Source organism: Phyllobates terribilis, unplaced genomic scaffold (genome assembly GCF_046119375.1).
Source record: "Phyllobates terribilis strain yellow unplaced genomic scaffold, ASM4611937v1 Scaffold_2__4_contigs__length_985480577, whole genome shotgun sequence".
Classification (NCBI taxonomy): Eukaryota; Metazoa; Chordata; class Amphibia; order Anura; family Dendrobatidae; genus Phyllobates; species Phyllobates terribilis.
In genome coordinates, this window is record NW_027362762.1 from 75,186,945 (window position 1) to 75,204,936 (window position 17,992).

The following is a 17,992-nucleotide window of genomic DNA, read 5'->3' on the forward strand; positions in this document are numbered from 1 at the left end:
TGTGATGGCCACTCCAAAACATTGACTTTGTTATCCTTAAGCCACTTCGTTACCATTTTGGCAGTATGCTCCGGGTCATTGTCCATTTGGAAGACCCATTTCGGCCCAAGCTTTAACTTCCTGGCTCATGTCTTGAGATGTTGCTTCAGTATTGCCACATAATCTTCTTTTCTCATGATGCCATCAAATTTCTGAAGCAGTCCCTCCTGCAGCAGAACAACCCCACAACATGATGCTGCCACCCCCGTGTTTCACAGTTGGGATGGTGTTCTTAGGTTTCCAAGCTTCTCCCTTTTTCCTCAAAACGTAACAATGGTAATTATGCCCCAAAAAAGTTCAATTTTAGTTTCATCAGACCACAGGAAATGTCTCCAAAAATTAAGGTCTTTGTTCCTGTGTGCATTTGCAAACAATAATCTGGCTTTTTTATGTTTCTTTTGGAGTAATGGCTTCTCCCTGGCAGAGTGGCCTTTCAGCCCATGTTCATACAGTATTTATTTCACTGTGGATACTGACACAATCTTACCAGCTTCCGCCATCATCTTCACAAGTTCTTTTTCTTTTGTCCTTGGGTTGATATGCACATGTCAGACCAAAGCACGTTCATCTCTGGGACACAGAACCCGTCTCCTTCCTGAGTGGTATGATGGCTGGACATTCCCATCGTGTTTGTACTTGCGTATAATTATTTGTACAGATGAACGAGGCACCTTCAGGTATCTTGAAATTGCACCTAAGGATGAGCCAGACTTGTGCAAGTCCACAATTCTCTTCCTGATATCTTGGCTGATTTCTTTAGACTTTCCCATGATGCTACACAAAGAAGCAGTGTGTTTCAGGTGTGCATTAAAATACATCCACAGGTGTATCTCTAATTAACTCAGATATTGCCAAAAAATCAGAAGCTTCCAAACACATGACATCATCATATGGGCCGTCCAGAATTGTTTAAAGACATAGTAATCTTAGTGTATGTAAACTTTTGGCTTTGTGGTAAGTGATAAAAAAGCCTTAAAACATTCTCTCTCATTATTCTGGCATTTGACAAATATTAAAAATTATGGTAATCCTAATTGTTCTAAAACGGGAAAGGTTTATTCTGATTTCATGTCAGATATTGAGAACAATATGCATATCTGTCTTTTTGTATATATATATATGCATTAAAGACAGCTGTCTTACATAGTCACCTGTATAAACGACTCCTGTCCACAGACTCAATTAATCAGTCAGACTCTAACCTCTACAACATGGGCAAGACCAAAGAGCTTTCTAAGGATGTCAGGGACAAGATCATAGACCTGCACAAAGCTGGAATGGGCTACAAAACCATAAGTAAGACGCTGGGTGAGAAGGAGACAACTGTCGGTGCAATAGTAAGAAAATGGAAGAAATACAAAATGACTGTCAATCGACATCAATCTGGGACACCATGCAAAATCTCACCTCATGGGGTATCCTTCGTTATGAGGAAGGTGAGAGATCAGCCTAAAACTACACGGGGGGGAACTTGTTAATGATCTCAAGGCAGCTGGGACCACAGTCACTAAGAAAACCATTGGTAACACATTACGCCTTAAAGGTTTAAAATCCTGCAGTGCCTGCAAGGTTCCCCTGCTCAAGAAGGCACATGTGAAGGCCCGTCTGAAGTTTGCCATTGAACACCTGGATGATTCTGTGAGTTATTGGGAGAAGGTGCTGTGGTCAGATGAGACAAAAATTGAGTTCTTTGCCATTAACTCAACTTGCCGTGTTTGGAGGAAGAAGACGGATGAGTACAACCCTAAGAACATCGTCCCAACTGTGAAGCATGGTGGGGGAAACATTATACTTTGGGGGTGCTTTTCTGCAAAAGGGACAAGACGACTGCACCGTACTGGAGGGAAGATGAATAGGGTCATGTATCGTGAGATTTTGGCGAACAACCTCCTTCCTTCAGTAAGAGCATTGAAGATGGGTCGTGGCTGGGTCTTCCAGCAAGACAATGACTCAAAGCATACAGCCAAAGCAACTAAGGAGTGGCTCAAAAAGAAGCACAGTAAGGTCATTGAGTGGCCTAGCCAGTCTCCAGATCTTAATCCCATAGAAAACTTATGGAGGGAGTTGAAGCTCCGAGTTGCCAAGCGACAGCCTCAAAATCTGAATGATTTAGAGATGATCTGCAAAGAGGTGTGGACCAAAATTCCTCCTGACATGTGCACAACCCTCATCATCAACTACAAAAATCGTCTGACTGCTGTGCTTGCCAGAGGGATGAAATACTTATTTCTCACTGCAAAATGCAAATAAAATTATCTAATTTATACAATGTGATTTTCTTGATTTTTTTCGGAAATTCTATCTCTCAATGTTAAAATTAACCTACCCTTAAAATTATAGACTGTTCACGTCTTTGTCAGTGGGCAAACTTACAAAAACAGCAAGGGATACGCATATGTAATGCCAGAATTGCTGTTTTTCAAGTCATTGCACCCCGCTAGAAAATGCAATAACAAAGTAATCAAAACATTGTATGCACCCCATAGTGGAATCACTAAACACATCTGCTCGCCTTTCAAAAAAACTAAAAAAAAAAACAAGCCCTCACAAAGAGCCATAGAGGGAACAATAAAAAATTGTCAGGTCTCAGAATATGGCGACACAATTTTGAATTTTTTTTTTATTTTTTTTTAACCACGAATAAATATATAAATACACACACATGTATACGATAAAAAAACCTATACAAGTTTGGTATCGCCAAAACCGTACTAACCTGAAGAATAACGCTGCCAGGTTATTTTTATCGCATAACGAGCGCAGTAAAAATAAAATCTCACTAGGAATTTTTTTATGCAGTAAATGAATGGAGTCATTCTAAACTACAACTTGTCCTGCAAAAATATAAATAATCAAGCCCTCATATGACTATGTCGAAGGGAAAATAAAAAAAAAGAATGAAGGGAAGGGGTTGGGGGGATACAATGCAAAAATGAAAAAATAGCAACAGCAGAAAAGGGGTTAAACAGAACTATTAATGTGGCAGGTGTGCTGCATACAACATACGAGGGATTGTATGTATTTTGCCCAACGAGCGCGGACCCCTCCTATCATGGACGGAAGAGAAATTTTTTATACAAATAACACCTACGGGAACATGATTTGTCCAAAACGAGATAATTATTTAATACCAACCTAATGAGTATAATGCTAATATTTGATATAATAATCATCTGCCATACACAGAGAATTGAGAGCAGTCACTGACCAGGCCTCCGGCGCTGTGATGGAGGGAGGTGAGCTCGCTGGAACTTTTCTGTAGCTTCTTGAAGCTTTAATTTTCTTTGATGCAGAACTTCTTCCCGGAACTTCTGCTCCTTTTGTTCTTCTTCTCTTTGTTTTTCCTCGAGTGCTCTGATAAAAAAATATATATATGATGAAAAAAGTGTACTAATAAATCAGCAAAGCGATCATCTATAAAAAAAAAACAATCCGAAAAGTAGTAATAAAAAAAAAGCAAGACCTGATAGTAAAATGTAACATTACACACCGGGGGATTAATTGAGAAAGACGCTGTCTCGGCTCGTCCAGGACTATAAAGTATGCGGATCACGCCCTGCTCGCAGCTCACACTGTTGTAAACACCTTGTAAAATAAAAAAAGCCCTAGATAAAATGTGGCGTGAATTGACGGAGGTGTCTCGGGGCTGACATTCCAGCTCACGTCGCCGGCAGAGGTACAATGACAGCTGGGAGGGTTGTGCCGTGTAGAGAAATACATGAATGGTCGCTATGGAGAAAGAGAAAAATAAATAAAAACACATGTGAATCTTACTGTACCTTCCGAAATAATGGACACAGATCGCCTCTGCAACTGACGTGTCGGGACTGGAGGAGCAGCGCAGCGCGGAGGATAATTAATTGTCATTGTACATACAGTACTTACAGGTTATAACATCACCATGTAGACACGTGCGCGGCACAGACACTACTACCTGGGCATCTGCCAGCGCAGGCGTCCTACAGAAGGCATGCCAACAACAGCCGGTGATATACACAGCAAGACGCCACCACTCTCTATTGTACCCAGCATTGGCTTCTTCAGGTCACTCCTTAATGGGCTTTGGTCACCTAGTTGTCCTTCCTTGGGGCACTTTTGGTAGGTACTGACCACTGTACACCGGGAACACGTACCAGACCTGCCATTTAGGAGATGCTCTGACCCAGTCATCTAGCCATTGCAATTACCGCGGCTCGCTCACACCCCTATACTTGCCCATTTTCCTGCTTCCGATGGATCAGGTACAAAAACTGACTGTTCACTTATTGTCTAATTTATCCCACCCTTTGCTAAGGTGTTATTGCTCTTAAAGGGGTTTTCCGCTCCGCTATTAAAACAGGATTTTTGATAACTCAACGTAAAATCTGTTTCTCTATCGCTTCATTGGGGGGGGGGGGGGGGACACAAGAAGCCATGGGTGTATGCTGCTGCCACTAGGTGGCTGGCACTATGCACAAAAAAAGCGACAAGACAGAGCTGCCAGCTCCAAAACACGCCTGATGTAAGTGATGGCCACAAGGAAAACCACCTTCCAAGAAAGCAGAGACAGAGAGACTACTCGTAGTGGTTCAAAAGGAGAACTCCTGAGGGCCTCCAGAACAAGGTTCAGGTCCCACGGATCAATTGGCATTCGATACGGAGGAACTGCGTGAGCCACTTCCTGAAGAAAAAATTCTGACCTGAGAGCGAGAAACTAAATTCTTCTGGAAGAGAATAGATAGCGCAGAAACTTGACCCTTTAGAGAGCTGAGAGCAAGGATAGTCAAATCGAAATATCGAAGATGATGGATTTGGAAAAACAGATATAGAAGTTTCCAAGAGGAGACTGTGAGAAAGTTGACTACCTCCCTGCTAAAAGAAGAAGGGAGGAAGGAAAATACATATCCACTTTGTCTCCCTTCTGTGATCGGTTCTTCCCGGGAATCAAACTCGCATCTCAGTGTTTGCAAACTGTTGCTCTACCAAGGAGCCACGTCTCACAATGGGAGGATTCCAGCGTATGCAACTGTAAAAGTGTTGGAGAACAACGATGAGTTGGAGAATCTGGAAGTGGGCTGAAAACCCTAGTGGAGCACCCTGGATCTCTTCGGGACGATGTAGGGTATGCGCCGCCATAAACTACTATGGACAAGAACCGTCTGATGAGACTACCCTTCTCCTCTTGAAGGCCTTTCAGAGGTTGGAAAGTCAGTAGAACTTAGTTTACTGTGGATGAATCAGTAGACATTGATCCGTCCCATGAACAGATACCTACGTCGAGGCTGACCAGGATAGCATTATTCCTTGGAAGGAAAAAGAATCCTGGCTTCCGCCATGGAAGGAAAAGAGAGAATACCTACCCTCCAGGTTCCAGATGAAGAAGGAGAGGACCTACCCTCCAGGTTCCAGATGAAGAAGGAGAGGAGGCTTAATTAGCCTAAGGGCGATCCAGAGAGCTGAGCGACACTAGACTAAAGTTCCTAGCGGAGAAGAGGGGAGCCGCCAGTCATCACAAACTTACTTCAGTCTGAAGGATCTTTTGCGAAGAATGAGGGTAGAAACCCGCCAGTAGGCCAAGACTAAGAGTATGCTCAGAAGAGAGAAAACCGGAAGGAAATTCAGAGAGACTGAGTTCCGAGAAGGAGAGTAGAGAACCCTTCTGGACGAAAAAAAAATGACCTGATGAAGGTTGAGCCCCAGCCGAAGTGTGCTCTGAGAAAAGTGATTAACTTGTTGCCAGTCGGTGGGGTGTACACTGCTGGGGAGGAGATAACTTTTTTGTGCATATTATCAGCCTCCACCCATGGTTTCCTATGTTCCCCAATGAAGCGATAGAGAAAGAGGTTTTCGCATAATCATAAAATGGTAAAAGAGCAAAGAGCTTGTAAAAAAAACAACTTCACTATTAACCCAAGAACAGAGGGATTTTAAATTCTACAGATTACCTCTCATTGACTAGTTTACCGGCCACGACTGCAGTCTATCAGCAAGGTCCAGCACCCCTCCACTGCTCGGCTGCTGCAGGGGTAAAGCTGCTTCTGGTTGCACCATAGGAGAATGCACAGTTCAGGCCGGCAGTGCAGCCATGCCACGGTCCAAACTATAAATCATCAGGAACACACGCCCCCCAGCCAGCAGGAAGCCAAACGGCAGAGGAGCGCTGCACTCCAGAAGAGAATTCATGACACTATCCCTTTAAAGCGAACCTGACAGCTGAAACATCACTAATTCCAGGAGATCATCCAAGCAGCAGCACTGGAGGAGGAGGGGAGAGCACGACGGCAGCAAGTATGTTTTTTTCTTCTTTTATAGACATAGACATGCTGGAGAAGGGTGTTATCAATACAGTGGATGGCAAGAATTCAATTTTGGAACAAATCAAGCCAGACAAGTCACTCGAAGCAAGGATCACCAAGCTACGACTTGTCTAGTTTGGAAACATCATAAGAAGAGAGAAATCACTGGAGAAGGACATCATGGAATAGAAGAAACTAGGTGAAGAGGAAGACCTGCAAGCTAATCAAGATAATGTTGGACCTGACCCAGGTGGACCTACTGTATCTAGGTTTGCAAAAGATCCATCTTCCTACAGATCGTTCATCCATCAAGTCGCCATGGATCAAGACTGAGCCAAAGTGGAAAGTGACAGCTGATACCTGATGCACAAACCGCGGGCCGCACACATCAGACCCCAGCTGCATGATTCAGACATATATGTGTAACTCTGACATGCTGAGGCCGCGGGCTGTAGCAGGTCTCTTCCTGGGTGCTTGTATAGGGACAGACCTGTCACTCCAGGGCAGCAGGTGGGGAGCAGCAGCTGGGGACCTGCCAGTCCTGCCAGTCTCCTGTGCGGCTATTAAACTAGGTTTTTCATTGAACTTCCGCAGTGTCTCAGCGTTACACATATATGTTTTCTCCGACCCCCAGCTGTACGCAGCACACGTTTGCTCCCGATTTCCCTGCTTTGATAAATAATCTAATCCAATGAGAGGGAGAATGATGTTGTGATAACACACTGGCACTATGAGCGTGCTGGGTACATAGTGTACAGACCGGTGCTGCCGGCATCAGACAGGGACGTCCCTGGATGTAGGTGGTTATCAGCGATATACCACAGAGCAGCCGGAGACACGGTAACACAGCATTCTGCTGGATAATGAGGCGTAATAAGCCCTATTATGTTACCAGACGAGCACTCACTCATCACAATGAACATTCACTTGTCCTTACTCAGATTCCTAGATCTCTGCTCCAACACAGTTTCATCACCGACATTACCTCTATTATTATTCACGTGATTTTATTACATTTGTTTGTTTCTCAAATATGATTATATATATATTATAGCTAACTCTGTGATAACCTTCTCTGAAGGGAATCTGTCAACAAGTTTTTGCTCCCCCAATCTGAGATCAGCATAAGGCCCCCTTCACACGTCTGTATAAAACCGGTACCGGTGACAGTGTTTGGCCATGTTCACACATTCAGTATTTTACATCAGTATTTGTAAGCCAAAACCAGGAGTGGGTGATAAATACAGAAGTGGTGACGTGTTACTGTTATACTTTTCCTCTGATTGTTCCACTCCTGGTATTGGCTTATAAATACCTGATGTAAAATACTGAACATGTGAACATGGCCTTTGCTATCAGTGTGCCATCAGTGTTCCATCAGTGTGTCATCATTGTGCCATCACTGTCCCATCAGTGTGCCATCACTGTGTGATTAGTGTGCCATCAGCATGCCATCACTGTGTCAGTAGTGTGCCATCACGGTGTCATTAGTGTGCCATCAATGGGCCATCAGTGGGCCATCACGGTGTCATCAGTGTGCCATCACTGTGTCATCAGTGTGCCATCAGTGTTTGCCATCAGTGTGCTATCAATGTTTTTCATCAGTGTGTCAACAGTGTTTTTCATTAGTGTGCCATCAGTGTGCCATCACTGTGTCATCAGTGTGCCATCAGTGTTTGCCATCAGTGTGCCATCAATGTTTTTCATCAGTGTGCCTTCCGTTTTTCTCCAGTATTGCTTAAGAAATATCAATTCCATAGCTTTTCCTATACTTTGCAATGTTAGGGCTCTTTCACAGGTCAGTATTTCCGGTAGGTGTGGTGACAGTTTCCACACGTACGGGAGACACTGACACACGCAGACCCATTCAAATCTATGGGTCTGTGCACATGTCAGTGTGTTTCCACGTACCGCATATCTGTGTGCTCCATACAAAGACATGTCCATTTTTGGCTGGCAGCACAGGTCACACGGATCAATTCAAGTCAATGAGTCCGTGTAAACACGTACCGCACACGGATGCCATCCATGTGACACGTACCAGTGCTTGGGAATCAGTGTACAGTTAGCGCTGTTCCCAAGCGTCGGGTGCTGAATGCTGCTCTCATCATAGTTCCCTGCCGGTGCTGCAATCAGCACCAGCAGGGGATAATGATAAGAGTAGTAGTCTGCTCCTGGTGTATCCACCTGTAAAAATAAGAATAAAATTAAAAAAAATCCATATACTCACCTGTCCTAAGTGTCCCTCACTGTAATCCATCTGACCCCTCAACAGAGGAGCCGGGGAGAATGACGCACTGCAGCAAATGGGCCCGGAGCTGCGCTGTGCTCAGTGAGTGACAGGACACCGCTCACTGAGCGCAGTTCCGGGGCTCGCTCGCTGAAGCGAGTCATTCTCTCCAGCGCGAGCAGCGGCATGGATTACAGCAGGGGACTCTTAGGACAGGTGAGTATATGGATTTTTTTATTCTTATTTTTACAGTTGGACACTGCGGGAGCAGAGTACTACTCTCATCATGGTCCCGTGCTGGTGCTGATCGCAGCACAAGCAGGGGACAATGATGAGGGCAGCATTCAGAACTCGACGCTTGGGAACAGCGCTAATTGTACTGGCGATTCTGAGGCGCCGGTACGTGTGCTCCTGATGCGACACACGGGAGACACACGGTTGCCACAAGTGTGCCACACAGGTGTACACGGAGACGGATATCTCCAGTACTGTTTTTTCCAGGACGTGTGAAAGAGGCCTTAAACACGTAAAGCACACAGACGGCACACGGACTGTACTGGTGACATCATTGTGCTGTACGTGTATTACACTGACCCATAGACTTGTATTGGCCCTTGTCATCCGTGCTGTTGGTAAAAAGCGGACATGTGGGCAGCACCATAGATTATAATGGGTACAGATGCCACACGTACCGGAAACATGGACATGTGATGAAGGCCTAAAGTAGGGGCAGAGACCCTGATTGGAGCGATGTGCCACTTACTGGGCTTCTTACTGATTTATCTGCTGCATATGTAAAGGTATTGCTGGAGTTGTCCATGAAAGAGCTACACGCACATATAAATATACTGGGTGGTGAAATCCTGCTGACAGATTCCCTTTAAGTCCACAAGCCTAGGAAACAGAAAACAAAATGAATGGAAAACCCTCTTAAGTTTCTTCATTCTCGTACCATTGTCACTATTGTTTGCTGCGGAGACAGCTCATCACTGTGTTATATAATATCCGTGCTTCATATTGTGACACATTCAGTTAGAATCTGGTGGTGCAATGAGTAACGCTGAGCCCGGAGAAGCCAAAGCCCAAGACGCTGCACCGCACACTGCGTACATCACTAGTAAGGTGCGGTGCTTGCCACAAACAACTGCGACGTGACTCAGGAAAAGTGATGACAAAATATTTCTCCTGTAATTAGGTCTCTGTAATTGTGTTTACAGGGACGGCTTATTTCAGAACTGACCGCCTTAAGTGATCATTGCATGAAATCCGGCAGCCTGCAGTGACTGACAGCCGTGATCACACATGCCTTACACAACACCACAATTATCACGAGCCTGGATTACAGCAGGCTCCGTCACGTAAAGGCGCACATGGCAGCCAATGCTCTGGGACTGTGTGACTCATCTGTGTCCTAGCCGTCCATACATAAAGACAATGCGTCCGGGAAATGTGGTTTTGTAGGTGATAACATTGTGAATGTGACAGACAAAATACTGAAATGGTTTTAGCAATTTAAAGAAACTTTGCATAAATCAAAAAGAAGAAACTTTGTATCATAAGTTATCAGTGAAATATTCTTCTTTCTCCACTTATGAGCCACTTCTTCTCATCCCTCTGCTACTTGAACTCATCAAAAACTCTGCAAGACAATGCAGGATTCACAGCTACACTGCTCAGTACTGCTGTATATTGTCCTCCATGCGGCTTCTGAACATGTGTTACATAGACACAGGAGAGCAGAAATCCCTCATGTCTCTGTGTGCTGCATTTGAGAGACATCCTATCAGCTAGTCTCTACTCACTAGCTCAGAGACAACTGAAAATTAGAGATAGATCCTGCAAAGGGGAAAACTGGTGAAAATGCAGGATGCAAATTATATAAGAGCCTGATGCAGTGTTATTCCTCATGGACATACACAGGTAACTTACAGATATATCAACCAAAAAGTAAAGTGCAGTGCAGAACAAATCTCAAAAGGAGACAGCTAAGGAATCAAAGGTAGAAGAACAAAATTAAAGCCATAGGTTATCCTGCCAATAGCAAGTATTCCCAATCCGCAGAATTACCACCGTAATCATATAGGGGACCTGGGATAGTCGTTTTGATCCCCACTGATTGATTGCCTCTCTTATGTAATACACAACATTGGGGATGTGGTTGTGCTCAGAATTAGCCAGTCACATTTACACTCATGTTACATAGTAGTCAGTGCACAGCTGCCATCATTTACAGCGATTCTGATTAACCCCATAGAAAGTTTCCTGACATTTTCTGAGTTGCATTTTAAAGTATAAGCTATGGTCTGTACAACAGCTTACAACACAGCAAAGGGATCTCATTGTAGAAAGTTATCAGTCAGGAGAAGGGTGTAAAAAACTTCCAAGGCATTAGATAACCTTCTTCACAGTGCTCCGTGGTTTATGAAGAAGGGGTGTAAATTTGGCACAACAGTGACATTAACTAGAACTGGACATCCCTCAAATATTGAGGAAAAGACAAAAAGAAAATTGGTCCGGGAGGCTGCAAAGACACCAACAGCAACAATAAAGGAGCTGCAGGAATTTCTGGCAAGTATTAGTTGTGTACTGCATATGACAACAATGTCCCGTATTCTTCATATGTCTGATATGTGGGGTGGGGTGCCAGACGGAAGTCTCTTCTTCCAAAGAAAAACATCCAAGTCTGCCAAAAGCATGTGGGAAATGTGTTATGGTCAGATGTGACCAAGATGGAACTTTTTGGCCATAATTCCAAAACATATGTTTGGTACAAAGCCAACATTGCGCATCACCAAAAGAACACCATACCCACAGTGAAGCATTGTGGAGGTACCACTATCCTTTGCGGCTGTTTTTCAGCAGCTGTAACTGGAGATTTAGTCAAGGTGGGGGGGGGGGGGGGATCTATGAACAGTTCCAGGTATCAGTCAATTTTGCATCATAACTTTTTGATAAAAAGCTGAAATGAAGAGGAAATTCAGCCAGACAATGACCCTAAACATCTCTCCAAATCAACAAAACAATGGCTCGACCAGAAGAAGATCAATGGAGTTCCGAGTTACGCCTCCCTTTAAGAGGACCTGTCCTGCCACGCATGTTTTAGCAAACAATTGTATTTACCATGAACTATCAAATCTGAATCACCTTTTCTTAAAACCTTGTTTTTCCTCCTGGAAATAATGAGTGATTATCATTTCCCTTGTCAAAAAGGATGTGTCTAATGATGTCAGCAGTGATTGGAGAGTTTTACAGGGTGAAGGGTCATTCTCCTAACTGGTAACACCCATTTGTCAATTTATTCATACATTTCTAGGCAGAATAACAGAACGATAAAATGCAGAGATGTAAAAAAAAAGATGTTCCAGAATTATTATTTCATGGCAAATGTAATAATTTACTAAAACAGATACGTCAGGAGCGGCGCCAGGTGCCCTTTAAGTACATGTAAAGTCAATATACTACATATAATTTTTTGGTCATGGCACCAGTGTATATAATATATGTAATAAACTCCAGCAATTTGTTATCTGGTCTCTTATTAATCCCTGTAAATCCACCTTGATTTATACTTTAAGCCGTTTGCATGGGAGCTGATGGCAGCGTATTAATAATTTCTGCGTTATCTTCACCAGAGCGTCGGCGACATAGCGTTACATTAATAGCAAATGAGTGACGAGATGGAATTGTAAAAAGGTGATTGTTATGTTACAGTGTAGGTTTCAGCATCTCTCGGCTAATGAATGGTTTATACTTTCTAAAAGCATTAGTGTAACAATAGGCCGTACAAGATACTTTATCTTCCTGGAGTAACTCTTCACCGGCACATGCCCCGGCCGCGCCAACCGGAGACTCACAGCAGCAAAATCATTGCAAGCACAATGATCCGCTACTCCCCGGAGGCTGCCTGGGTGTGTACGTGGCTTTAATATTGACTCTTTTCTGGCATCCGCAGTATAAGGTAGATATTGGACTTAACCATCCTAGCACTGTACCTGTTACTGGCACAGTGCCTGAGAAAATAATTAATATGCAAATGAGGAAGCTTTGGTGCACCCTTGGTGTGGCCGAGAGTTTGGTGCACCATTACGCCTCCTCCACACACACGACGAAGCGAGCACTGTCAATCAGAAGTGGAGGATGGGCCCCAATATGCAAATGAGGAGGTGTAACAGTGCACCAAACTTTTGGCCACACTAAGGGTGCAAAGTCACACCTCCTCATTTGCATATTGGACCCTTCCCCCACTTCCAATTGATAGTGCTCGCTTCGCAGAGTGAGCGCTTTCTGAATACTGCCAGCATGTGCGCGCTCGGAGCACTTTCCGGGTGTAGTAGTGCAGCGAGCGGCGTCAGAAGAAAGGAGACAGGGAGAAGGACGCGCGCGACCACACACGTGCTGTCAGCATTTGATAAAGTATTGCCAATCAGAAGTGGAGGAAGGGCCCCAATATGCGAATAAGGAGGAGTAACGGTGCACCAAACTCTGGGCCACACTAAGAGTGCACTGAAGCCTCCTCATTTGCATATGAATAATAAGTTATTTTCTCAGGCACTGTCCCAGTAACAGGTACAGTGATCGTACGGTTGTTATAGGGGCTAAGTTCCCCACAGCACTGTATAGACCATTTACAATGCATTGAAATCCCTTTAAATACAACGGTGCCAATGCAAAAGAGAAACACCACAGTCACCTCCTGTCGGTCTCATTTCAGCGTTGTTGGTGTTGTGTCTGGCGGTGCTCACTGACACTGTTATGCCACATGAGCGCTGCAGCCTATCAACAGATGCTGATGGGCTGCAGAGGTCACGGGACATAACCGTGTCACATGAGCACTGGCAGACGCAGCGCCGACACTGCTGGGATGGCTCCAGAACAGGAGGTGAGTATACGTTGTTTTTATTTTACATGGGGCACAGTTGTAATTAAGGGGTTGTTCAAAACAGCGGACAACCCCTTTAAGCTGTGCATTAAGGCTGCCACGTTGGGTGTCTCAGAATAAAGTGATAAAAAAGTAATAATACATATTTGGTTTATAAGTTATTTTTATTTTAAAGTAGAAAAACACAAAAAAACTATAGTCATGATCACACTGACCTGTAGTGGGCACCGTAACATGAAAACTGGCAATGGGAAGCGGTAAACGGAGTCTCCAAAATTTAAAGTGACTCTGTCAGCAGTTTTTTGGTGTTTAATCAGAGAACAGCATGATGTAGGGGCTCAGACCCTGATTTCAGGGTTGTGACACTTCCTCAGCAGCTTGCTGTAGTTTACATGCAATCATTGTTTTATTATTAGGAGATTATCACTGCAGGACTAGGTGTTGTGTGCCTGGCAGTCCAGCTAATCTGTGTAACCCCGCCCACCACAAGTGATTGGTAGCTGTCTACCAATAAGGGGTGTGGGCGGGGTTATACAGAGCTCAGCAGTCATAGCTCTGCTACATCTACAGCAGAGAAAACAGGGATTCTAACAAGATCATGCCGAGCAGCCCAGTAAATGATACATCGCTGGAATCAGGGTCTCTGACCCTACATTATGCTGCTCTCAGATTCTATAGAAAAAATCTGCTGACAGAATCCCTTTAATATTATCCTTCAAATAAGCCATCATTGTGTGATAGCTGGTGGTCACACCCTGAGCAATTGACAATACACAGAGTTGTCCATGGGATGTGGCTATGTCTGGTACTGTAATTCAGCTATAGCTCAACACTATTATCTGAATAGGGCTGGGCTGTAGTACCAGGTATGGCCACACATTTTTTATTTTCATTTGTTAAATCGGTCACTTAGGGGTCAAATTACAAATGCCTTTTGAGGTCAATGCATAGATTAGAGGAAGAGGAAGTATCAAAAGTGAGAGATCAGACAGAGAGGCAGACACAGACTACTGCTGCTTTCAAGTACGTGTTTTATCTCACCGAAGATCTGGATTCACAGCTACACTGCTGAGTGCTGGAGCATAGATAGGAGAGCAGAACTGTCTCATGTCTGTGTGTGCTATGCATAGGTATCAGTATATCGACTAGTCTCCATCCACTAGCTCAGAGTTAACTGACAAATAGAAATACAGCCTGGTGAAAAATTTACGATACAAGTCACGTAATGTCACATTCCTCGTGTACACACACGGCGGCTTATTCTGAAAAGTCACCTGAAGTGACGGTATGCTTTATATTATTATATTCTACATATAAATGCAATAAAATCTTCCTCTTTCTCATCCTGTAGGTCCGGCACAATATAACCGTGATCTGACTTTTCAGGACATCGAAGTGGATAATTTACATCAGATTTGTCCACAGAAATGACTCAGTCTGGCTCCAGTCCAGGCTTTGGCATACGCTGCCATCTTGGTGCCAATACTTTGTGAGCGGCTAATGAGCGGTCTGTGGATTAATGATTCGTCATGGGAGGTAGGTCACCGTGAATAAACACCGGGGATCGGTACAAGACAAGCGGTAAACAATGCTTCCCGCCAGGGCGTAATTGTCACAGACGAGCGGGTGACACTCGCCAGCAATCAAGCAAATAAAGGAACTGTTATTGTTATAGGGCAGGGAAATAGCCAGAAACATGGCAGACAGATGAGCACCATCCGCTATGTAAGAAGCCGAAATTCTCAGGTTACAAAGCTGTACAGCGCATCCCTCCTGGACTGGAAGGGAATCCAACATTAATATATTAACCCCTTAATCCAAGAAGGGTTGCCCCATAAACAACAAATATAAGCTATCCACACTTTGTGTGAATGAAGCGATTGTGAGCATGAGCAACTGCTGCTCCATTCACTGGTTGCACATGCTCACTACCTCTCCAGCAAAAATCCCTGATAATCAGATTATTTCGGAGGGAACAGCAGTACGAAAAAGACAATACTTTGAAGGCAGTTGAGCTGACCACATGCATTACATATTCGGTATTTTGGTGGGATCACTTGAGTTTACTTCCGCCTTTACCATTGTTTCTATGGCCAAACTAATGGACTAGACGTTATCTTATTCCTGTCCACATCACAATTATCTTATTGCACAAACACAACTAGATGTGTGGACAGGTCACTGCTTCTCACAAGATCAACACCCTCTTCCCCTGCTGCTGTTTTCATTCCAAGTATCTGATTCATTGTAAGATTTCCTATTCCTGTCCATATCTGTGCCATACAGGCCTGGAGTTAAGGTTTCCTATTCCTGTCCATATCTGTGCCATACAGGCCTGGAGTTAAAATCATCAATTTAGTAAATAAGTCACTGTCGCCTCCAAAATCAACACACTCTTATTCTTCTGGTTGCAGATCATTCTATTGATTGGATTCTGAAATATTTCATTTTTTACGCTTTACTCATTTTTGTAGGGTCAAATAATCACTTTCATTGAAGACCATATAACCATATGGATACATAATGTGATGAGAAGACAACCTGCAAATCACATTGTCCAAAAATTATGTTGTCTTTCAGCTTGAAAGTCACTTTGAAATGCTAACAACCAGGTGTCTCCCTTGTGTGTTATTTGCTGTTCTCTGCTTATTGTCAAGTGTAATCCGTCTATAGCGGCGGAGACGATAAGGCGGATTGGAGGAAGAGGGGGCAGTGCTATGTGTCTGGGCGGGAAGAGGGGGTCCGGCCTCTGTCCTCCCTCTATGGGAAGAGGGGTCCGGCCTCTGTCCTCCCTCTACGGGAAGAGGGGGTCCGGCCTCTGTCCTCCCTCTACGGGAAGAGGGGGTCCGGCCTCTGTCCTCCCTCTACGGGAAGAGGGGGTTCGGCCTCTGTCCTCCCTCTACGGGAAGAGGGGGTCGGGCCTCTGTCCTCCCTCTACGGGAAGAGGGGGTCGGGCCTCTGTCCTCCCTCTACGGGAAGAGGGGGTCGGGCCTCTGTCCTCCCTCTACGGGAAGAGGGGGTCGGGCCTCTGTCCTCCCTCTACGGGAAGAGGGGGTCGGGCCTCTGTCCTCCCTCTACGGGAAGAGGGAGTCCGGCCTCTGTCCTCCCTCTATGGGAAGAGGGGGTCCGGCCTCTGTCCTCCCTCTATGGGAAGAGGGGGTCCGGCCTCTGTCCTCCCTCTACGGGAAGAGGGGGTCCGGCCTCTGTCCTCCCTCTACGGGAAGAGGGGGTCCGGCCTCTGTCCTCCCTCTACGGGAAGAGGGGGTCCGGCCTCTGTCCTCCCTCTATGGGAAGAGGGAGTCCGGCCTCTGTCCCTCTACAGGAAGAGGGGGTCCGTCCTCTGTCCCTCTATGGGAAGAGGGGGTCCGGTCTTTGTCCCTCTACTGGAAGAGGGGATCCGGTCTTCGTTACTGTTAGTGGGGAGCATCTTTGTCTCTCTGCAGGTTTCCTATGTGACAAATTGCATACAAGCATAACAGAGAGGCAGGCTTTCAGTACATGAAAACAAGCCATTGGTATGAGCAATGTATTCATGAAAGTGAGGGAAAAGAAGTTCTAGCACCTATAGTTCTATCAGAATGACAGTGAAGAGGAACCGCCCTCTGAAGAATAATGAATAGCAAGTTACAAAACAGCAGGATTGAGACAACACCTGAACTTTATAGCACAAGAAATAAAAAAAATAACTACTTACTTTCTTCTCCGATTTGTCTCCACTGATAATTTATGCGCCCGCTGTCTGATGACCTTTTGATCTTCCAGTAGAGCCTGCCGCTCTTCCTCTAGATCGACCTCATGCGGGGTTTTATGATTTCTTATAGTAAATGAGGTTAAGGTCTTGTCACGCACAAGTAATCATTATACACATTGACATCGGTGCTGACCGTGCAGAGACACTAATGGCAAAAGTCACTGTCAACGTGAGTAATGACTGAGGAGCGGCACAAGGAGGCATCTAAGAAAAAACTGCTATGTCGTGAAAATTCTACCACAAAGGTGTGAGGAGGGTGGACGGGACGTCTGTATCTGGTCAACAATGTGCAGAGGTTGGTGCTGCTTTATATGTACAGTAGGCATCATGATACGCCCCAGGGTGGTGGATCACCGGAGATCTGGGGCGATGAAAGTGTTGACAGCACTCTTGGAAGAAAGATCTATCTGTGGCCACATGTCCTTTCTACAGGACAGAGCAAGTACTTATGGATACCGCACCCACTAATTAAAAAGCTACCCATCTACTTGTATCTAAAATGCTGCTGCCCCATGATGGCGGCACTTTAAGCCGTCCATGCACATGAGATAGAGGAGTCCAGCATGGGAAGAGACTAAAAGCACTTTTTGACCTATAATTGCTTAAACACGTTCCTGATCATTGGCCCAACAATATGCAAAGGTTAAAAGGACAAAACGTTCATATTATATGTAGGGGTTTTTTATGTCAAAAGAGGGTAGGTTAGAGTAAAAAAGAAAAAAGACAAGCCATGAACATCTGCTGCAGCTCTGGTGGTCTCTGGTCGAGAAGAAACGACGACGTCACGACCACCAGTCAACTGACTGCTGAGGCCACTG

General features: G+C 44.8%; 1 protein-coding gene across 3 annotated transcripts in view; it reads right to left on the reverse strand.

Moving 5' to 3' along the window:
- CEP126 (centrosomal protein 126) overlaps positions 1–17,992 on the reverse strand; it is a 61,225-nt gene that overhangs the window by 39,212 nt on the left and 4,021 nt on the right. For 2 of the 3 annotated variants that reach the window (XM_073662134.1, XM_073662133.1), the window contains exons 2-3: positions 17,118–17,237; positions 3,248–3,393 (exon numbers count right to left, since the gene is read on the reverse strand). In XM_073662134.1, coding sequence (XP_073518235.1) covers positions 3,248–3,393; positions 17,118–17,237 — 266 coding nt within the window. Of the gene's footprint in view, positions 1–3,247; positions 3,394–3,502; positions 3,544–17,117; positions 17,238–17,992 lie in introns of those variants that run through there. The other variant, XM_073662135.1, reaches the window with a different exon arrangement.